The sequence below is a fragment of the Rattus rattus genome, chromosome 9 (genome assembly GCF_011064425.1).
Source record: "Rattus rattus isolate New Zealand chromosome 9, Rrattus_CSIRO_v1, whole genome shotgun sequence".
In the NCBI taxonomy this organism is placed as follows: Eukaryota; Metazoa; Chordata; class Mammalia; order Rodentia; family Muridae; genus Rattus; species Rattus rattus.
The window spans coordinates 49,205,084-49,221,423 of record NC_046162.1 but is presented as its reverse complement, the minus strand read 5'-3'; the positions used below and the strand labels follow the sequence as shown (position 1 = coordinate 49,221,423).

The 16,340-nt window shown below is 47.6% G+C and overlaps 1 protein-coding gene across 1 annotated transcript; it reads left to right on the top strand.

Annotated features, from left to right (window-relative positions):
• The first annotated feature begins 6,133 nt into the window (after nucleotides 1–6,133).
• On the top strand, nucleotides 6,134–12,551 carry Atp1b2 (ATPase Na+/K+ transporting subunit beta 2). The gene is made up of 7 exons (XM_032913197.1): nucleotides 6,134–6,833; nucleotides 8,581–8,709; nucleotides 8,995–9,099; nucleotides 9,201–9,406; nucleotides 9,625–9,681; nucleotides 10,648–10,746; nucleotides 10,858–12,551. Exons 1-7 carry the CDS (start codon nucleotides 6,722–6,724, stop codon nucleotides 11,020–11,022), a joined length of 873 nt encoding a protein of 290 aa, XP_032769088.1. The 5' UTR covers nucleotides 6,134–6,721; the 3' UTR covers nucleotides 11,023–12,551.
• Nucleotides 12,552–16,340: the final 3,789 nt, after the last annotated feature.

Here is a 16,340-nt window from a genome sequence, read left to right as displayed (position 1 = left end):
ATATGTAAAATGCAATTTAAAACAAACAAACAAAAAACACAACTTTTTTTTTTTTTTTTTGAGACAGTGTTTCATGTTGCCCAAGCTGGCTTCCAACTCTGTGTAGCTGAAGACGACCTGTGAATGCCTGATGCTCCTGCCTCTATCCTTTAGCACTGGGACTACAAGTGTGTACCACCATGGCAGATTTAAGCAGTGCCAGGGCGCTGTGGCTCCAGGCAAATCCTCTACAAACTGAATTACATTTCTAGGCTGCAATATACTTTCTTTATGTTTCTGCTTCTTCCCCCTCCCCCCAGGCAGGGTTTTACTATACAGTTCTGGCTGCACTCCTACACAGATCACCACCATACCGCACTGCGATCTAGGGCCATGGGTATGCTGAAAGAGTGCTCTAACATGGAGACGCAGTCCCAGACCCTAATAGGGATGACTAAAGGGAAAAACAAGTTCTGGTTCTAGAGGCACACACCTTTAATCCCAGCACTCAGGAGGCTGAGGCAGGTAGATCTCTGAGTTCCAGGCCAGCCTGGTTCACAAATCAAGTTCCAGGACAGTCAGGACTACACAGAGAAGCCTTGCCTCGACAAACCAAAGTAAATAAGTGAAAGAAGGAAGGAAGGAAGAAAAACAAAAAACCCACAAACCAGTGATATCTACGGGACACTAGAGGACCTAAATATTAATTCCATCAAGGAATATCAAAGGGATGAGTTATTAAATGTGTGAAGATGAACAAATGACTATAACTCCCAGTCCCCACCATTTTTTTTCTTTTTTTCGGAGCTGGGGACTGAACCCAGGGCCTTGCGCTTGCTAGGCAAGCGCTCTACCACTGAGCTAAATCCCCAACCCCCACCATTTTTTTTTAAAAGACTGGGTTTAATTCTGTAACTCTGGCTGTCCCAGAACTCACTAGATAGACCAGGCTGGTATTGAACTCACAGACATTCACTTTATTCTGTCTCTGGGGGTGCTCTAAAGATTTGATAGAACCATTTCGGTAAAAACATCAACTAGAATACTTGGCATAGGGGGTTGGGATTTAGCTCAGTGGTAGAGCGCTTTTGCCTAGCAAGCAAAAGGCCCTGGGTTCGTCCCCAGCTCCGAAAAAAAGAACCAAAAAAAAAAAAAGAATACTTGGCATAGGAAAAGTGCTCAAGGTGTGAGCTCTATTGTTGTTGTTTTAAATTTAAGTCCCATTTAGTTCTTGAAGAGTAAATCTGAGGATGCTAAGTCTAGAGAACAAGGGGGTGTGGGGGATGTCACGGGGTTGAGCCTTGGGCAGACAGAGATAGAAGGAAGGTAGGTTGGGGAGGCCCCTTGGGTCATGTGATGAAAGGCCTGGTGTGTCCTGCTGAGAGTCTGGGCTTCATCTGGTCAGTGCAGAAACGTTTCTGTTTTATCTGTTTTGTTTTGTTTTAGTTGTGGTAAAATACAAGCAACGTAGAAACCACCTGCCTAACCATTGTCAAGTGTCACTTCAGTAGCCTAAAGGACATTTACATGTTGCATAAACACCGCCACTATCCAGCCACAGGATTTTTTTTTTCAGTGTTAAGGAGAGGACTTAGTACCTCACACACGAAAGGCAAATGCTCTACCAGTGAACTGTACTAGAAGGTTCCTCTCAGCCTACAAACCACTGTTTGCTTTCCTAGTCTCCGTCCTTGCAAAATTCCCCCTTGTTTAACTCATTCATCTAAATCCTGGACTCAGGGCTGGATGGCTCAGCAGGTAGCAAGCTGCTACGTAGCATGGCTGGCTGAGTTTCATTCCTAAAAAATGTGTGAAGAGAACTGACTCCTACAAGTTGTGTTCTGACTTTCTGACTTCTACACACACACACACACACACACACACACACACACACACACACACACAGGAGAACTCGAACTGGCAGGCACACACAATGTGGGGGGGAGGGTAAATTATGGTAGTAAAGGTTAAATCCTGGCAGTAGGAGGGTCTGAGGGAACACAGACCTTTGCCTGTGGACTGTCTCTGCCTGTGGGACACTGAGGAGGGGGTAGGTTAGAGAGCCTGGATGGAGGCAGGTTCCAGGAGAAGAGTTTTTTCCTCCTCTTGCTCCTCTTTTGCTTGGGATTGAACGTCCATAGAGAAAAGCATCGTGCTGATGAGTTGTAGCCCCAGCCTTAAGGTTTGCCCCCAGTTCCCCCACAGGCTCTTCTGGATCTCCCCTTTCTCAGCTTGTCTCCGAGTACAGGTCAGGCATTTGGTACAGAACTCCTCCTCCCTACATCTACCCCTCTCCTTCCCTACAGAAGAAAGGGAAAGACAGGGGCTGGAGAGATGGCTCAGTGGCTAAGAGCACTGACTGCTCTTTCCAAAGGTCCTGAGTTCAAATCCCAGCAACCACATGGTGGCTCACAACCATCTGTAATGGGATCTAATGCCCTCTTCTGGTGTGTCTGAAGACAGTGACTGTGTAAATGATCTTTTAAAGAAACTAAAGGAAGGGAGGGACAGGCATCCTGCTCAGTGACCTATCTCTAGTGCCCAGAAGGTATTCACCCTCTCTTTTCTAAGAAAGTGAGCCTGGTGCCCAAGTTAGAGACTGCAGCAGAAGGCCACCGTAGGCTGTACTTGTATGATGTGTGTGTGTGTGTGTGTGTGTGTGTGTGTGTGTGTGTGTTTGTGTCCATTTTAGTGTTCTTCTCCTTCCACTGGAGAGAGATTAAGTTGCTTTCCTGGGGTTTCTTGCAGAAGCCCTTCCATATTTGAGCAGAATTCAACAACCAGCATTATCTTGTTAAGATAAAGGCCTACTCTCAGAAAGCACAGTCTAGGGTGGGGGCGATAGTTCAGTGGTATTTGCCAATTATATTTAGGGCTCTGGTTTCGGTCCTCAGCACTGGGGTGGGGAAGGGGAAGTTTACAGTGTAACTGCACAGAGACAAAACGTATAAGTCACTTCATGATCCATGTGCTCAAGGGAAAACTCAGGTGCCAGCCTTGATCCCTTTACTTTGCCTTTCCCCCCGTTGTTTATTCCTGTCCTATTTTTTTTTCTTTTTCTTTTTTTTTTTTTTTTTGGTTCTTTTTTTTCCGGAGCTGGGGACCGAACCCCGGACCTTGCACTTCCCATGCAATCGCTCTACAACTGAGCTAAACCCCCAACCCCCCTCGTCCTATTTCTGAACTAGGTCTTTAACTCATTCTCCTATCTCTCATTTCCACCTTGATATCCTTGTTCAAGTCAGTAGCCACTCTGGATGCTTACAGGCTGTAATGTCTCCTAACTAACTCCCCCACCCACCCAAACACACACACACACACACACACACACACACACACACACACACACACACACACACACATTGCAACAGAGAGGGAGAAATATGTGTTGTAAGGATAATATATATATATATATATTATTTTATTTATTCTTTTGCACTATACAATGTATTTTTTTTCTTTTTTTTTCCCGGAGCTGGGAACCACTGAGCTAAATCCCTAACCCCCTTTTTTTTTTAAATAATATCTACTCACAGGGTTGGGGATTTAGCAAGCCCAAGGCCCTGGGTTGATCCCCAGCTCGAAAAAAAAGAAAAGAAAAAAATAATATCGACTCACATTCTTCTCCAACTCCCCCAGGATGACACCCACCCACCCAAACACACACACACACACACACACACACACACACACACACACACACACGTTGGACTTTATTTTTGCAACCTGGCTGGCTTCTGTTGTTGTAAAAATACAAAAAAATTAAAAAGTACAGTTGTCTTTTACCCCTACTAGGTCCAGCACCACAGTGCCCCAAGATATCTGCTGGATATCTTTTTTTTTTTTTTTTTTTTTTTTTTTGGAGCTGGGGACCAACCCAGGGCCTTGGGCTTATAGGCAAGTGCTCTACCACTGAGCTAAATCCCCAACCCATCTGCTGGATATCTTAATTCTCAGTCAGCAAAGCATCTCACCCGCTCTGCTCCATCCCATATCACACTGCCAAAGGCCTCTCTCTGAGCCTGGCAGCAATCTCTCTACCTATCTAGTTCCCAAGGCAGGTTTCCATGCCAGAAACACGCATCCCAACTCTGTAGTGGCCCAGCCTAGCCGCCCCACACTTCATTACACTTAAATTTACACACGAAAGAACACACAACACAATAACCTTTGACCCAATTGATAAGATATAATTGCCCACCCAAACATACAAAGCCCAGTACCATCCATCCCTTAGGAGCATTAATAACAACCTGTAATACACAGAGCGGAATATTTTTTCTTTTCTTTTCTTTTTTTCGGAGCTGGGGACCAAACCCAGGGCCTTGCGCTTCCTAGGCAAGCGCTCTACCACTGAGCTAAATCCCCAATCCTTCACAGAGCAGAATCTTAACGTCACCTGCCATGGCTTCTCGACTCTCCCCCTGTCTCTTCCTTTCTGTTCCAGTCTCCTCCTCTTCCTTCAAACTTCTCTCCCACCCATCCTTCCTTCTCCTCCAATGAAAGGCCTCCTTCTGTCCTGTACCTGCCCCTCACCTGTATTTTACAAATTCAATGGGGAGAAGTTTCTAATGAAGTCACCTGATTCCTGAGTACATGAGTAGGCAGCTGTCCTTGGGGAAGTGGAGTTAGCATCAAAATACAGATAATTCCAGGACAAACCACAACAGGCTTCAAACGTTATCCTCACACCTTTAGTTTGGGTTACCAGCATGGATTAACACACCAGGCTCTTCTTCCTTTTCTTCTTTCCTCCTCCTTTTTTTTTTTTTTTTTTTTTTTTTTTTTTTTTTTTTTTTTTTTTCTGAGTTAGGGTCTAGTTATGCTTCCTGACTGACTTTGAACTCCTGACCTCAGTCAATCCTTTTACCCCAGGCTCCCAACTCCCAAGTAGCTGAATCCAGATATGGTCACCATGCCTGGTACATTCATTGAATTTAATTATGTCACTTCGCAGTTTAAATGCTAGAGCTACTCCTATGATATTTGGAGTAAATATGGAATTACAATCAGACATAGTTGTGCACACCTGTAATTTCAGCAGAGGAAGGTAACTCTGAGCTGGATATGATGGTACACACCCGCAATCCCAGTATTCAGGAGAATCAGGAGTTCGAATCACCCTTGGGTACTCCAGACCAGCCTGGGACAAATAAGATCCTGTCTCAAGAAAAGAAAAACAAAAAACAAAACAAACAAACCGCTGTATTATGGCCACTAAAAGTAATAAAAAATCATAGTGATATATTTTTATAAATCCACAATTTGGGAGGCAGAGGCAGGAGCACCTCTTCAAGGCCAGTCCTCCACATGGGAGAAGAGGAGAACCAATTCCTATAAGTATCGGCCATGGTGTTCCTGTCACAGAAAGAGGTAAAGATGATGGCCTCTGTTCTTTTTAAGCCACTGGGCTGCAACTTCAGTCTAATGGGATTTAACACGGCTTCCTCAGAGCTGGAGCATCAGTTGTAGGAGCTCCAACAAACATGGAGGGGAGAGCAGACCTGTGGGTGGGTGTACTGGGAGGCAGGGCATATGCAGACCTGGCGGTAGAACTAAGTTAAAGGATGCAGGGAAATTCTGGGGCCTCAGACAAGTTTGGGAAGATGGCAGGGACCCTGGTTCTGGAGAACAGGTTGGACAAAGGAGCCAGTGGAACTGAGAAGGGTGTCCTGTGGAGGCTTCTATCCCTCTCTGTGTTCTAGTTTCTAGGCTCTTTCTTGGTGTCTGGCGCTTTTCTTTATTCTTCTCACATTCTGCCCTCTGTTCCGGAGGCTTTCGAAGTAACTCTATCTTAGTCTCTTTTTAAATTCCCTGCCCAGAGCCCCCCATTTTTGAGTACGTATCGGCTTGTTTTTCGGTTTGAGCCTCTAAGGGGGTGATTTTTTTTCCTTCATCTCTACCCAGACTCACCTTCTGTTTTCTTTTCCCACCTTGTTTCAGTACTGTATCAGGGGTCTGGGGAAAGGAAGAGCCCGCTAAGACCAAAAGACGCACCAGGGGGCGGGTCCGATTCTTCTATAATTTGCATATGTATGAGGTCTCCTAGGCTAGCAACGAGGAGGCGGGGTTCCTGGGGGGTGGGTGGGAAGGGGGCGGACACCCTTAGAGTCACAGAGTATAAAGACTGTGCGCAGGGACCGCGCTCCCCGCACTGCTGAGGAGCGGAGCCTCCGATTGGGGGCCCCTATCCTTGCCTGTTCCCCCCCCACTGCTCGTCCCCGCCCCAGCTCCCACTGGCTGGGCCAACTGTGGTGTGGCTGTCGCCGTTTGTCGGAGGAGCCTTAATCGGCCACCTGCCGCGTTCCACTGCCTCTTTACATCTCGGATTTCGGGGCGGCTCCCTCCCCCATCTTTCCCTGCTTCTTTGCACCCCGCTTTTCCTGCGTTTCGCTCGAATTTTGGAGCCGTCTGGTTTTGCACCCCTTTTTGTTTTGCTTTTAGACGGTGTGTGGGGTGAAGGTGCCTTGGCATCCCTTCCCCTGGTTATCTTTCCCTGTTTTGACAGCCCCCCTTTCTATCGCAGTCGGGGGGCCTAGCCTCGGTGCACCTCCGCCGCACTGCCAGCAGACCACAGCGCGTGGCTGTGCACCCCGGAATTTGCAACAGCTGCATATCTGTGATCGGAGTCTCCCTCGCCTCGCTCCCGCGCTCATTCGGTGCGTGGAGGGCTTCAGCGCGCAACGCCCCGGCTTCTCCGCAGCCCCCAGCAGCGCGCCGGGACTCGCCCTGTGCCTCCAAGATGGTCATCCAGAAAGAGAAGAAGAGCTGCGGGCAGGTGGTTGAGGAGTGGAAGGAGTTCGTGTGGAATCCTCGGACGCACCAGTTCATGGGGCGCACCGGGACCAGCTGGGGTACGCGGGGCTGGCGCGGGAAAGGTGGTAGCTGACCGCTCGGCGACGCCTTTGGGGCGCAGGGTCCCGCGGGCGTCGCCCCAGCTCTCCTGCCGGGTCCCTGGCGTCCAGCCCCCACTGTCGGGCTTTGGATCGGGAGGGGCCCGAATCAGCGGTCTAATCTCTCTGACTGGCCGCTGCGGAGGCGGAGAAAGTAGGTCACTGCCGCCTGCCCGCCCCCCGCGGAGCCCCCTCGGGCGGGGGGTCGCGGGCTCTGCGCGCGTGTCCGTGCCACGGCGCTCCCGCTCCGGCTCAGGCCCTGCGGCTGCACACGGTCATCATCCCTCTCCCCGAAGAGTGCCCTAACTCTCCCTCTGGCTCTCACTAGCTAGCCAACCTCGTTTATTTTTATCTCTCACCCACCCCCTTGGACCCTGGGAACATTCATGAGGAGGCGGATCTGGCAGGGGGGTCCTGAGGGGGGGGCGTTCTTAACAGCGGAAGTTGTTTGTCTATATCCCACCATTGGGCGTTTGGAGCCTTCTGTGGCTGGCTGCTTTGTGGGTGGGGGGCTGCCAGGAGGGATGAGACTTTTCCACGCTTGATCTTTTCAGATGTCAGAGGTGGAGGAAGAAATGGTCACTGTGCTCAGATGGGTACATCCTCAGGCAGGGTGTTTACAAGGGACTCAGATGCCTTGGAGGGACTCTCTACCCTTACCTCAGGGGTGTGCAAGGACTTTTATGTAGCCAGGGACTGCTGATGGGCATCTGGTGAGCTGAGGGTGACATAATTTACAATATATCCACATTGATTGGACAGTCTTCATCAGACCACCCACCTAAGGCCTAGGGACCATGAAAGGAGGTCAATGCAGCTCTTGTCCTCAGGGAACCAAAGACCCCGTGGGATGTGAAGGCTCAATGAATGAATGCTTGGGATACTCAGAAGACTTCACAGAGGAACTCTGGCTTCTTAGGTGGAAGGACTGATAGTTCAGGGTGATTGGAACAGCAAGTCCTCCTCACATGAGGTCTAGGAGAGGAATCACGAGAGATGATGTCCAGGGAAGGCTTCTAGGGGATTCTATCTCTTGACTCTGGACAAGATCTTGTGTGAGTTAAAGGTGGGATGACTCATTTCAAGAGATAAGTAGGTGTAGGTAGGTAGGTAGGTAGATACATACATACATACATACATAACATATATACATACATTACATACATACATACATACATACATACATACATACATACACACACACAGGCAGGCAGATCTTGCTACTTGAGTCCTGGGCGCCTAGGCTCTAAGGTGGTAAGAATTTGGCTGAGAATGGTGTCCAATGCCAGGTTACAGATCCTTGTGCTAAGATAGCTCTAAATGTGAGTTCCAATGCAGCAGGAACAGATGTTTTGCCTTTTCAGGACCATGCATGGTTGAGAAGTTGGAAGTGTATTAGATGCAGAATGACAGTGGCCTATTCTTGGAGTTGTCACAACAACTATAGTCTAGGTCTCTTGTGGCCTCCAAAAGGTCGGACTTCACTGTGCCCCAGGAAGAGTCTGGAAGTCAGGGCTGGAGCTGGGCTCTGCCGGTTTCCAGCTTGTTTCCTTTAGCTCCCAGGGGAAGGCCCGAAGATATCCTGTTGCTCCTTGGCCTATCCCAGTCCACAGCGTGAGAGAGAAGAAGGATGAGTGGGCTTGGTGGGCTGGGTGAGGTTTTTATAAAGGAGATGTAGAAGCTGCTGACTCTAGTTCCTCCACCCTAGCCTTCATCCTCCTCTTCTACCTCGTCTTCTATGGTTTCCTCACGGCCATGTTCACCCTCACCATGTGGGTGATGCTGCAGACCGTCTCTGACCATACCCCCAAGTACCAGGATCGACTGGCCACACCAGGTGAGAGAAGTTTCCCCTTACCAGTCACTCTAACTATGCTGCCTTCAAGCCCTCACAAGGAACTGACAGTTCTTTCCTGAGTTTGATGGGGGAGTTCTTGAACTTGGCCTTCCTTCCCGTGCCCTGCAGCTGGCAGTCATATGGTCTGGAGAAGTGGCAGATGCCACAGGAGATTGCCCTCCCAGGAAGGCAATTTCAGATCTTTGCCCCCACCTGACCCTGGGCTTCTTCCTATCTATCTTCCTCTTGTATGTGACTCCCAGTCTTCACTCATGTTGGCTCTAGGCTTGATGATTCGACCCAAGACTGAGAACCTTGATGTCATTGTCAACATTAGCGACACTGAAAGCTGGGATCAGCATGTTCAGAAGCTCAACAAGTTCTTGGAGCGTGAGTGTGGGGCTAGTCCAGGACCTTGGGGGAAGGAATCCAGGACCCTAGAAGTGAAACATCAGGCCTCTGACCTTCTCTGTCTCCCTCCCGCCTCCTAGCTTACAACGACTCCATCCAAGCTCAAAAGAATGATGTCTGCCGTCCTGGGCGATATTATGAGCAACCCGATAATGGGGTTCTGAACTATCCAAAACGTGCCTGCCAGTTCAACCGGACCCAGCTGGGCAATTGCTCTGGCATTGGGGACCCTACTCACTATGGTTACAGCACCGGGCAGCCCTGTGTCTTCATCAAAATGAACCGGGTACCCATGACATTGGTCCCCAGGGAGGATGGAGGAGGGAGCCGGGGCCACCATCTGTTAACTAATGTGTCCTTTCATTAGGGTTAATGGGCATTAAAGAGATTTTTGGTAGTTTGTTCTAAGAGGTGGGGCTATTGGAAGCTAAGCCCCAGAGCTCAAAGGCTGGACAACCAGGGTATGGCAACTTCTTCTGAATCCACCCTCTCTCCTTTCTCTAGGTCATCAACTTCTATGCAGGGGCAAACCAGAGCATGAACGTTACCTGTGTTGGGAAGGTGAGTGTGTGGGCCCTCCTTACCAGCCCACCTGGTTATACTTCCTGGTTTCTGAGGGCTTCATCCATATCTCCCTATCTTTTTTTTTCTTTTTCTTTTTTTTTTTTTTTTTTTTTTTTTTTTTCGGAGCTGGGGACTGAACCCAGGGCCTTGCGGTTGCTAGGCAAGCGCTCTACCACTGAGCTAAATCCCCAACCCCTCTCCCTATCTTTTTGTGCTTTCAGAGGCCTCAGCACTATAGGGACAAGGGGGTAAGAGTGGGCTCCTATGTAGTTGTAGCTCTAAGGCTCTTAGCCCTGTCGCTTCTCTCTAGGATGCAGAGAGTCTGCTTTCTGGGGACAGACAGACCTGTCCCCTCCTGCACCAAAGCCCTGGCCTCTGGTTCCTTCCCTGTCAGCCTTCTCTTACATCTCAGTTGTCTGTGTTTCTTCCACACTCCCATCATGCCTTGTTTCTCAGTTCCCTTTAGAAGTCTGCTAGCTGCTGATCACTTAGCACCATATGCTACGACTAGTTGTCCTTGGAACCCTGTACCCAATTCTATTCTCTCTAGAAACTCTGTCCGTCCCCCCCAACCTCCCCAACAGCTCCCCTCCTTCCTACCGAGCCTTGACTGTTTATCTGTTCTTTCTTGGCTCTGCTCCAGAGACCGATTCCCAAGGATGGGGTAAGAATTTGGGGTTGATGGTGGAGTAGGAGGCCCCCACTGTGTTGTCAGCACCCCATAAGATGATAAGATCTACTCTGATGGTAGATAGGCCAGCCCTTTCTGGAGACATGCCGATATGAACATGTGTGCATGCACACACACAAACACATAGGCAGCTACCGAGCAGATGCACAGCTCAAAGAAAACAAATTTGAGAGGAATGATTTGGGATGAAGGAGGTGTGAGGGAAGTCTTCTGAGCTCTTCCAGGTGCTGTTCTTAACATCCTCTCCCCTTAACCTTCCCGCGCCCCCACAGAAAGATGAAGATGCTGAGAATCTTGGACACTTCATCATGTTCCCTGCCAACGGCAACATCGACCTGATGTATTTTCCCTACTATGGCAAAAAGTTCCATGTAAGTCCCGCCACAGAAGATCCTTGATGGCGGCCCTGAAGGACAAAATAGGGTTCTTGGGAAAGATGCCAAGGTACCAGGGGCTTAAGTCTTTTTCTTCGTCTGGCCTAGGTAAACTATACACAGCCCTTGGTGGCTGTGAAGTTCCTGAATGTGACCCCCAACGTGGAGGTGAATGTAGAATGCCGAATTAACGCTGCCAATATTGCCACGGATGACGAGCGGGACAAGTTTGCTGGCCGCGTGGCCTTCAAGCTTCGAATCAACAAAGCCTGAGGCTCCCCACCCCCTCTCACCCACACCCTCCTGTGGATGCTTCTGGAATGTCCTTGACCCTGCCTGATCCCTCCCTCACCCTCCCCAAAGGTATTTTTTATAACAGAGCTATGACTTGTCTGAGCCTCACACCCTTGCCTCAACTTCTCTACCTAGCCTGACGTCCACACGATTTCCAACATCTTCCAACCGTAGCTTAGCCAGAGACAGAGAGGAGTCAGGAGTTTTCTAGTTCAGGAGCTGGAGTTGTTACCGGGTGACAGATGACTTACCCAGCATGCACAAGGGCCTCTGCACTGATGGAGTTGTTCTAGTCTGAGCTGATGAATGAGATGCCCTTACAGCTCCTGTTTCAGTTTCTACTCCCATCCCCTGAGAGTTATAGAGAAGCGGTCCCATCCACCCGGCCTCTGCCGCCACATATCCCTTGCCCGTTCCAGCCATTTGCTTCTCAGGGGTGAATATTGTTTTCCCTCCCTTTACAACGCTCTAGCCGCTTTTCTTTTATCTCTCCACACTTCTGTCACCATAGCCAGTATCTTGGTGGCTTTGGCTTCTGGTTCCTCCAGCAGTTCTGTCCTCACCTCTCCCTTATCTTCATCCCCTCTGAAAAGCTGCCATTTGTAGCTGACTACAGGTTGGTTCTGTGGCCTTTTCCGTCCTTCCTGGTACATCCTGCTTCTCCCTCAACTGACTCCAAAGGAGGACTGGAAGAGAAGTCTCGAATGCTTCTAGAAAATTCTCTAGTAGGCCTAGACTTTTAACTTCTTCCTAGTCCCTCCTGTCATCCAAACAACTCCTACTCAGGCGGGCTTGACCTGCTCTGAATATCCACTTTGTTTTTTAACTAATGACTCCCTTCCCCCACTGGCCTTCCCAGAATATCTTTCAAGTTCTCCTTCCCAGGGAGCTCTGGGGGAGGGGCCGCTGTCTTGGCTCTATCCCCAGTGGCCACCTTGGAAACGTCAGCTGGCTGGGGGGGACTCCCTGAGCCCAGATCTACCCACCCCCATCCTCTCTCTGGCTACTCCTTGCAAGTTGCTAACGGGTCACTAAGGTCTTCCCTTTCTGCATGCCAGCCCGAAAACTTCAGACACCCTCCTCCAGCTCAGCTCTGAATTTCTTGGCTCCGCCTCCTTCAAACTCTTTCGCCTTTAAAAAACAAACAAACAAACAAAAACAAACAACCCCTAGAATGCCCCTAGAATGTTAAGAAAGAGCCGCCTGTACCAAGTTCTCTCCCACCATAGCTGCATTTTCCTCTGGTCTCTCTGCTTCTCTTTACCCTTCCTAACCTCCCTCCTCTTCACTGCAGCCCCATCCTGTCCTCAAGTGGATTCTTCCCTCTTTCCTCCCACTGGATCTGTATCTCTTCCCTTTGGGTATCCAGCTCTTCCTGCCCGTTCATCTTCCCGGTGGTCTCCTGAAGTTATTTAATGCCTGTGTCAGAACTACTGTAAGAGGATAAAGTACAATAAAATGGGAGCGATTATATATATATATATATATAAATGTATATCAAACACAGAGCCCGGTGTGTGCTTGTCTTTTTCTGGAAGAACCCCCAGAAATGATTGGAGGATGGATTTGGGCGATACTCAGTTACCCAGGCCTTAAGCACCGACTTCCATTTTGACCTCTGCCCTCCAGTGGCCAAGCATCACTTCCCTTCCCTTTCAGCGTCATTAAGCTGATGCACACTTCGTTGAGGTTTATAAAGCGCCTCTGTGGATTTTAGGCACCATGAGTACATACTTCAGAAAGCAGCAGAATCCTCGGCCCCAGTTTAACAGACACAAAAGAAGCACACGAGAGAAACTGTCTCCCAAGGTAGACCGGCGCTTCGAGAGGGCAGAATGAGCTGGTGACCACAGGATTCTTTCTTTTGCCAGGGATTCCAGGGGGGAATTCTCTTAGAGGTGAAGGCACCGAGCTGGGACTACAGTTTAGGAGACTGGATTTGTAAATGCTTTGAGACAGATTCGTTGACTAGGTGAAGCCGATTCCAACATACAAAAACTAGGAACTGTAGGTTTCTATGTTTTTTTCTTTTGTATTTGACACTTAAGGTATTTCTCCTGCTCTCCCAGTGCGAGTTTGCATCACCGTATCCAGTCAGGATCCTAATCTATATAGGGGAAGGAATGTATTCATAGTGAATAGTAATTTTCCTCCTAGGCCTTGAGTGTTACATTTTGTTTTGGTTTTCATGATATTGTGCGTGCATATGTACAAGTTATCACGTTATCGTTCTAAGCAAATCCTAAGACCAATTCAGTGCCAAAGCAGGCTGGCCTGGAACTCCTGGTCCTCTGAGCTTTGCTTCCTGAATACCGGGATTGCAGGTGCGTGCCAGCTCCTAACTTCAATTTTTATTTAAAAACATAGTTAAATGACATCTGTGCATGTGCGTCTGAGTGTGGGTTTGTGTGCTTGTGGCTTTGTGTACATGGATGTACTGTCTGAGGAGGCCAGAGGTTTGGATCCCCTGGAGCTGGAGTTACAGGCACTTGTGAGCCATCTTACATGGGTATGCATTCCTAACCTGAGTCATCTCTCCAGACCCGGCCTAACTTTAAGTTTTAGAGTATGTTTTCCGACATTTGACAATGGCAAACAGAGTCCCCTGTCCCCTGCCCTTTTCAGTTGTCAGTGTTGGGAGTTGAACATGCTATGTGCCCAACACTCTTTCTTTCAGTCACTGTTGGCTACTTAATGTGCCTTTGAGTTTGCGATTGTTTTGGTCGGAAGTGCAGCTGGATGGTAGAGAACAAATGTAGCAGGTGTGAAGCCCTGAGTTCAACTCCAGTGCCGCCTCTCCGATCCCAAAAGGCAGAAGCCTGGGAATGTAGCTCATCCAGAAAGTGCTTGCCTGGCGTACCTAAGCCCCACCCCACCCACGCAGGATTAATTTCCAGGACCACAGAAAGCTGGGTATGGTGGTGGTGCATGCCTGTGATCCCAGAACTCCAGGAGGCTGTCTGGAACCACTAACCATTCAAGGCTAGTATCCCCTTCAGTGGAAATTTCACATCAGCTTGGCCTATAGACCCTGTCTAAAGAAATTAAAAGCCTCCTGCTTCCTTTTGAAACAAGGATCAAGGATGCAAGTAGCCTAGGCTAGTCTCCAATTTGCTGCCATTTTCCTGTCCTGCATTAACCCCAGGCACTGGGGTGACAGGCATGGGCCTCTCCTCTCTCTCTCTCTCTCTCTCTCTCTCTCTCTCTCTCTCTCTCTCTCTCATCAAACTCAATTTCAATCTTGCTAAGATTTGTTTTTATTTTATGTGAGAGTATTTTGCTTGTACATCTATGCACCACAATGCATTGGATCGCCTGGAACTGGAATTACAGATGGTTGTGAGCCACCATGTGGTTGCTAGGAATTGAATTCCAGCCCTCTGGAAGAGCAGCCAGTGCTCTTAACCGCTGAGCCTCTCCAGCCTCTTGTTTTGGTCTTTTCCAATACAGTAAAACCAAAGTTAGTGGACAGTCCTGTATGGTTTTCATTCCAACTGAAAATGAACTTAACACTAACCTATTTATGGTATTGATCTGCTAGTTGTATGACTGAATAGCACAGTGTTTGTATAGCCTGTGTGAGGCCCTCAGTTCACTTTCAGTACACACACACACACACATACACACACACACACACGCATGCATATATATATATTAGCATTCAGTATGTATATGTATATATATATATACTCATTAGCATTCTATTAGCAGTCTATTACTGCGTTAATTAATTAAAATGTAATTTTTTAAGGAATGGCAGGTGCAATGTAATCAAATGCTTTTCAGCACCTGTTGATATGGTCATATCATTTTTTCATTTTTGTTACCCTAATGAATTATATTAATAGATCTTAAGTTACTAAACAAACCATGGCTCTGGAATGAACTGGTTAGAACATAGAATTTCTCAAATTCAGCATTGTGATATTTGGGACGTTAAGTTGTTTTCTAAATTTTTATTTTAGTATTTTAAAAACAAAATCTCATACAACCCAGACCTGTCTTGAACTTCTTATCATCCTATCTCCACTTCCTCAGTTCTGGGGTTACAGAGTATGTCACCATGCTGGGGCGCCTTGTTTGTTTGGTGATGAGTATTAAACCCAGAGCCTCATGGATATTAGGCAAATGCTCTACCGGCTGAGGCACGTGGCCAGGTTTGTTTGTTTCCTTCCTTCCTTCCTTCCTTCCTTCCTTCCTTCCTTCCTTCCTTCCTTCCCTCTTTCTTTCTCTTTTCCCCTTTTTGTTTTTTGTTGTTTTTTTTTTGTTTTGTTTTTGGTTCTTTTTTTTTTTTTTTTTTTTTTTTTTTTTTTTTTTTTGGGTGAACCCCGGGGTTTTTTTTTTTTTATTTTTTTTTTTTTTTTTTTTTTTTTTTTTTTTTTTTTTTTGTTTTATTGAGATGAGGTTTCTCTATGTAGCCCTTGCTGTTCTGAAACTCAGAAGATCTGCCTACCTCTCTGCCTCCTGGGCGCTGGGATTAAAGTCATGTGCCACCACTGCTGGGACCAGCTTATTTCCACTCTGGATGAAAAGAAGAGTCTCTAACATGGTATGTATACACTCCACGAGCTACACTCTTAACTCTTAGTGTAATTATTATTATTATTATTATTATTATTATTATTATTTATTGACATGGTCTCACTATACAGCCTTGGCTGGCCTTGCACTTGCTGTGAAGATCAGACTGGCATCTAATTTAAAGATATCCTTCTGCTTCTGCCTCCTGAGTGATCGCTGGTATTAAAGGCATGTGACAGCACGCCAGATTCTTATAATTTTAAATAAAGTCAGAGATTTTACTCTTTTCCTATGGCCCAGAATAAATGTAGGCCATTTGATTATTCATATTTTTCCTTTCAGACTAGCTCAAGTTCTGTTTGTCTTGAGGTGGAATCTCCTGATGTTGGACAAGCTACCTGGCATGCTGGCTTAAGTAGACTATGGCTATGTAGACCAGTCTGGCCTTGAACTCACAGATCCTCCTGCCTCTGCTTCCTGAGTGCTGGGATTAAAGGGATGGGCCACCACCTCCAGATCCTTTCTTTTTCGAAGTGGGGAATTGAAGAGCATGCCTTCAGGATGACATACTCTAACACTGAGTTACACTTCTGACTCCTAGGTTTCCCTTCCCTCCTCCGTCCTTCTTTCTCGATGATACTGTCTTACTATCTTGCCTAAACAGACTTGAAATTTCTGAGCTCAAGTGATCCTCCGGGCTCAGTTGCTGGGCAGCTGGATGGACTTCCGGGGTGTGTTACTTCCTAAATCTTCCTTCCTTTCTTTTCTTTCCCATT

Bases quoted from the DNA above. Each gene is read 5' to 3' on its own strand.
- Atp1b2 (XM_032913197.1), top strand. From the start codon at position 6,722: ATGGTCATCCAGAAAGAGAAGAAGAGCTGCGGGCAGGTGGTTGAGGAG. The intron at 8,710-8,994 runs GTGAGAGAAGTT...TGTTGGCTCTAG, and splicing joins GGATCGACTGGCCACACCAG to GCTTGATGATTCGACCCAAG. The intron at 9,407-9,624 runs GTACCCATGACA...TCCTTTCTCTAG, and splicing joins TCTTCATCAAAATGAACCGG to GTCATCAACTTCTATGCAGG.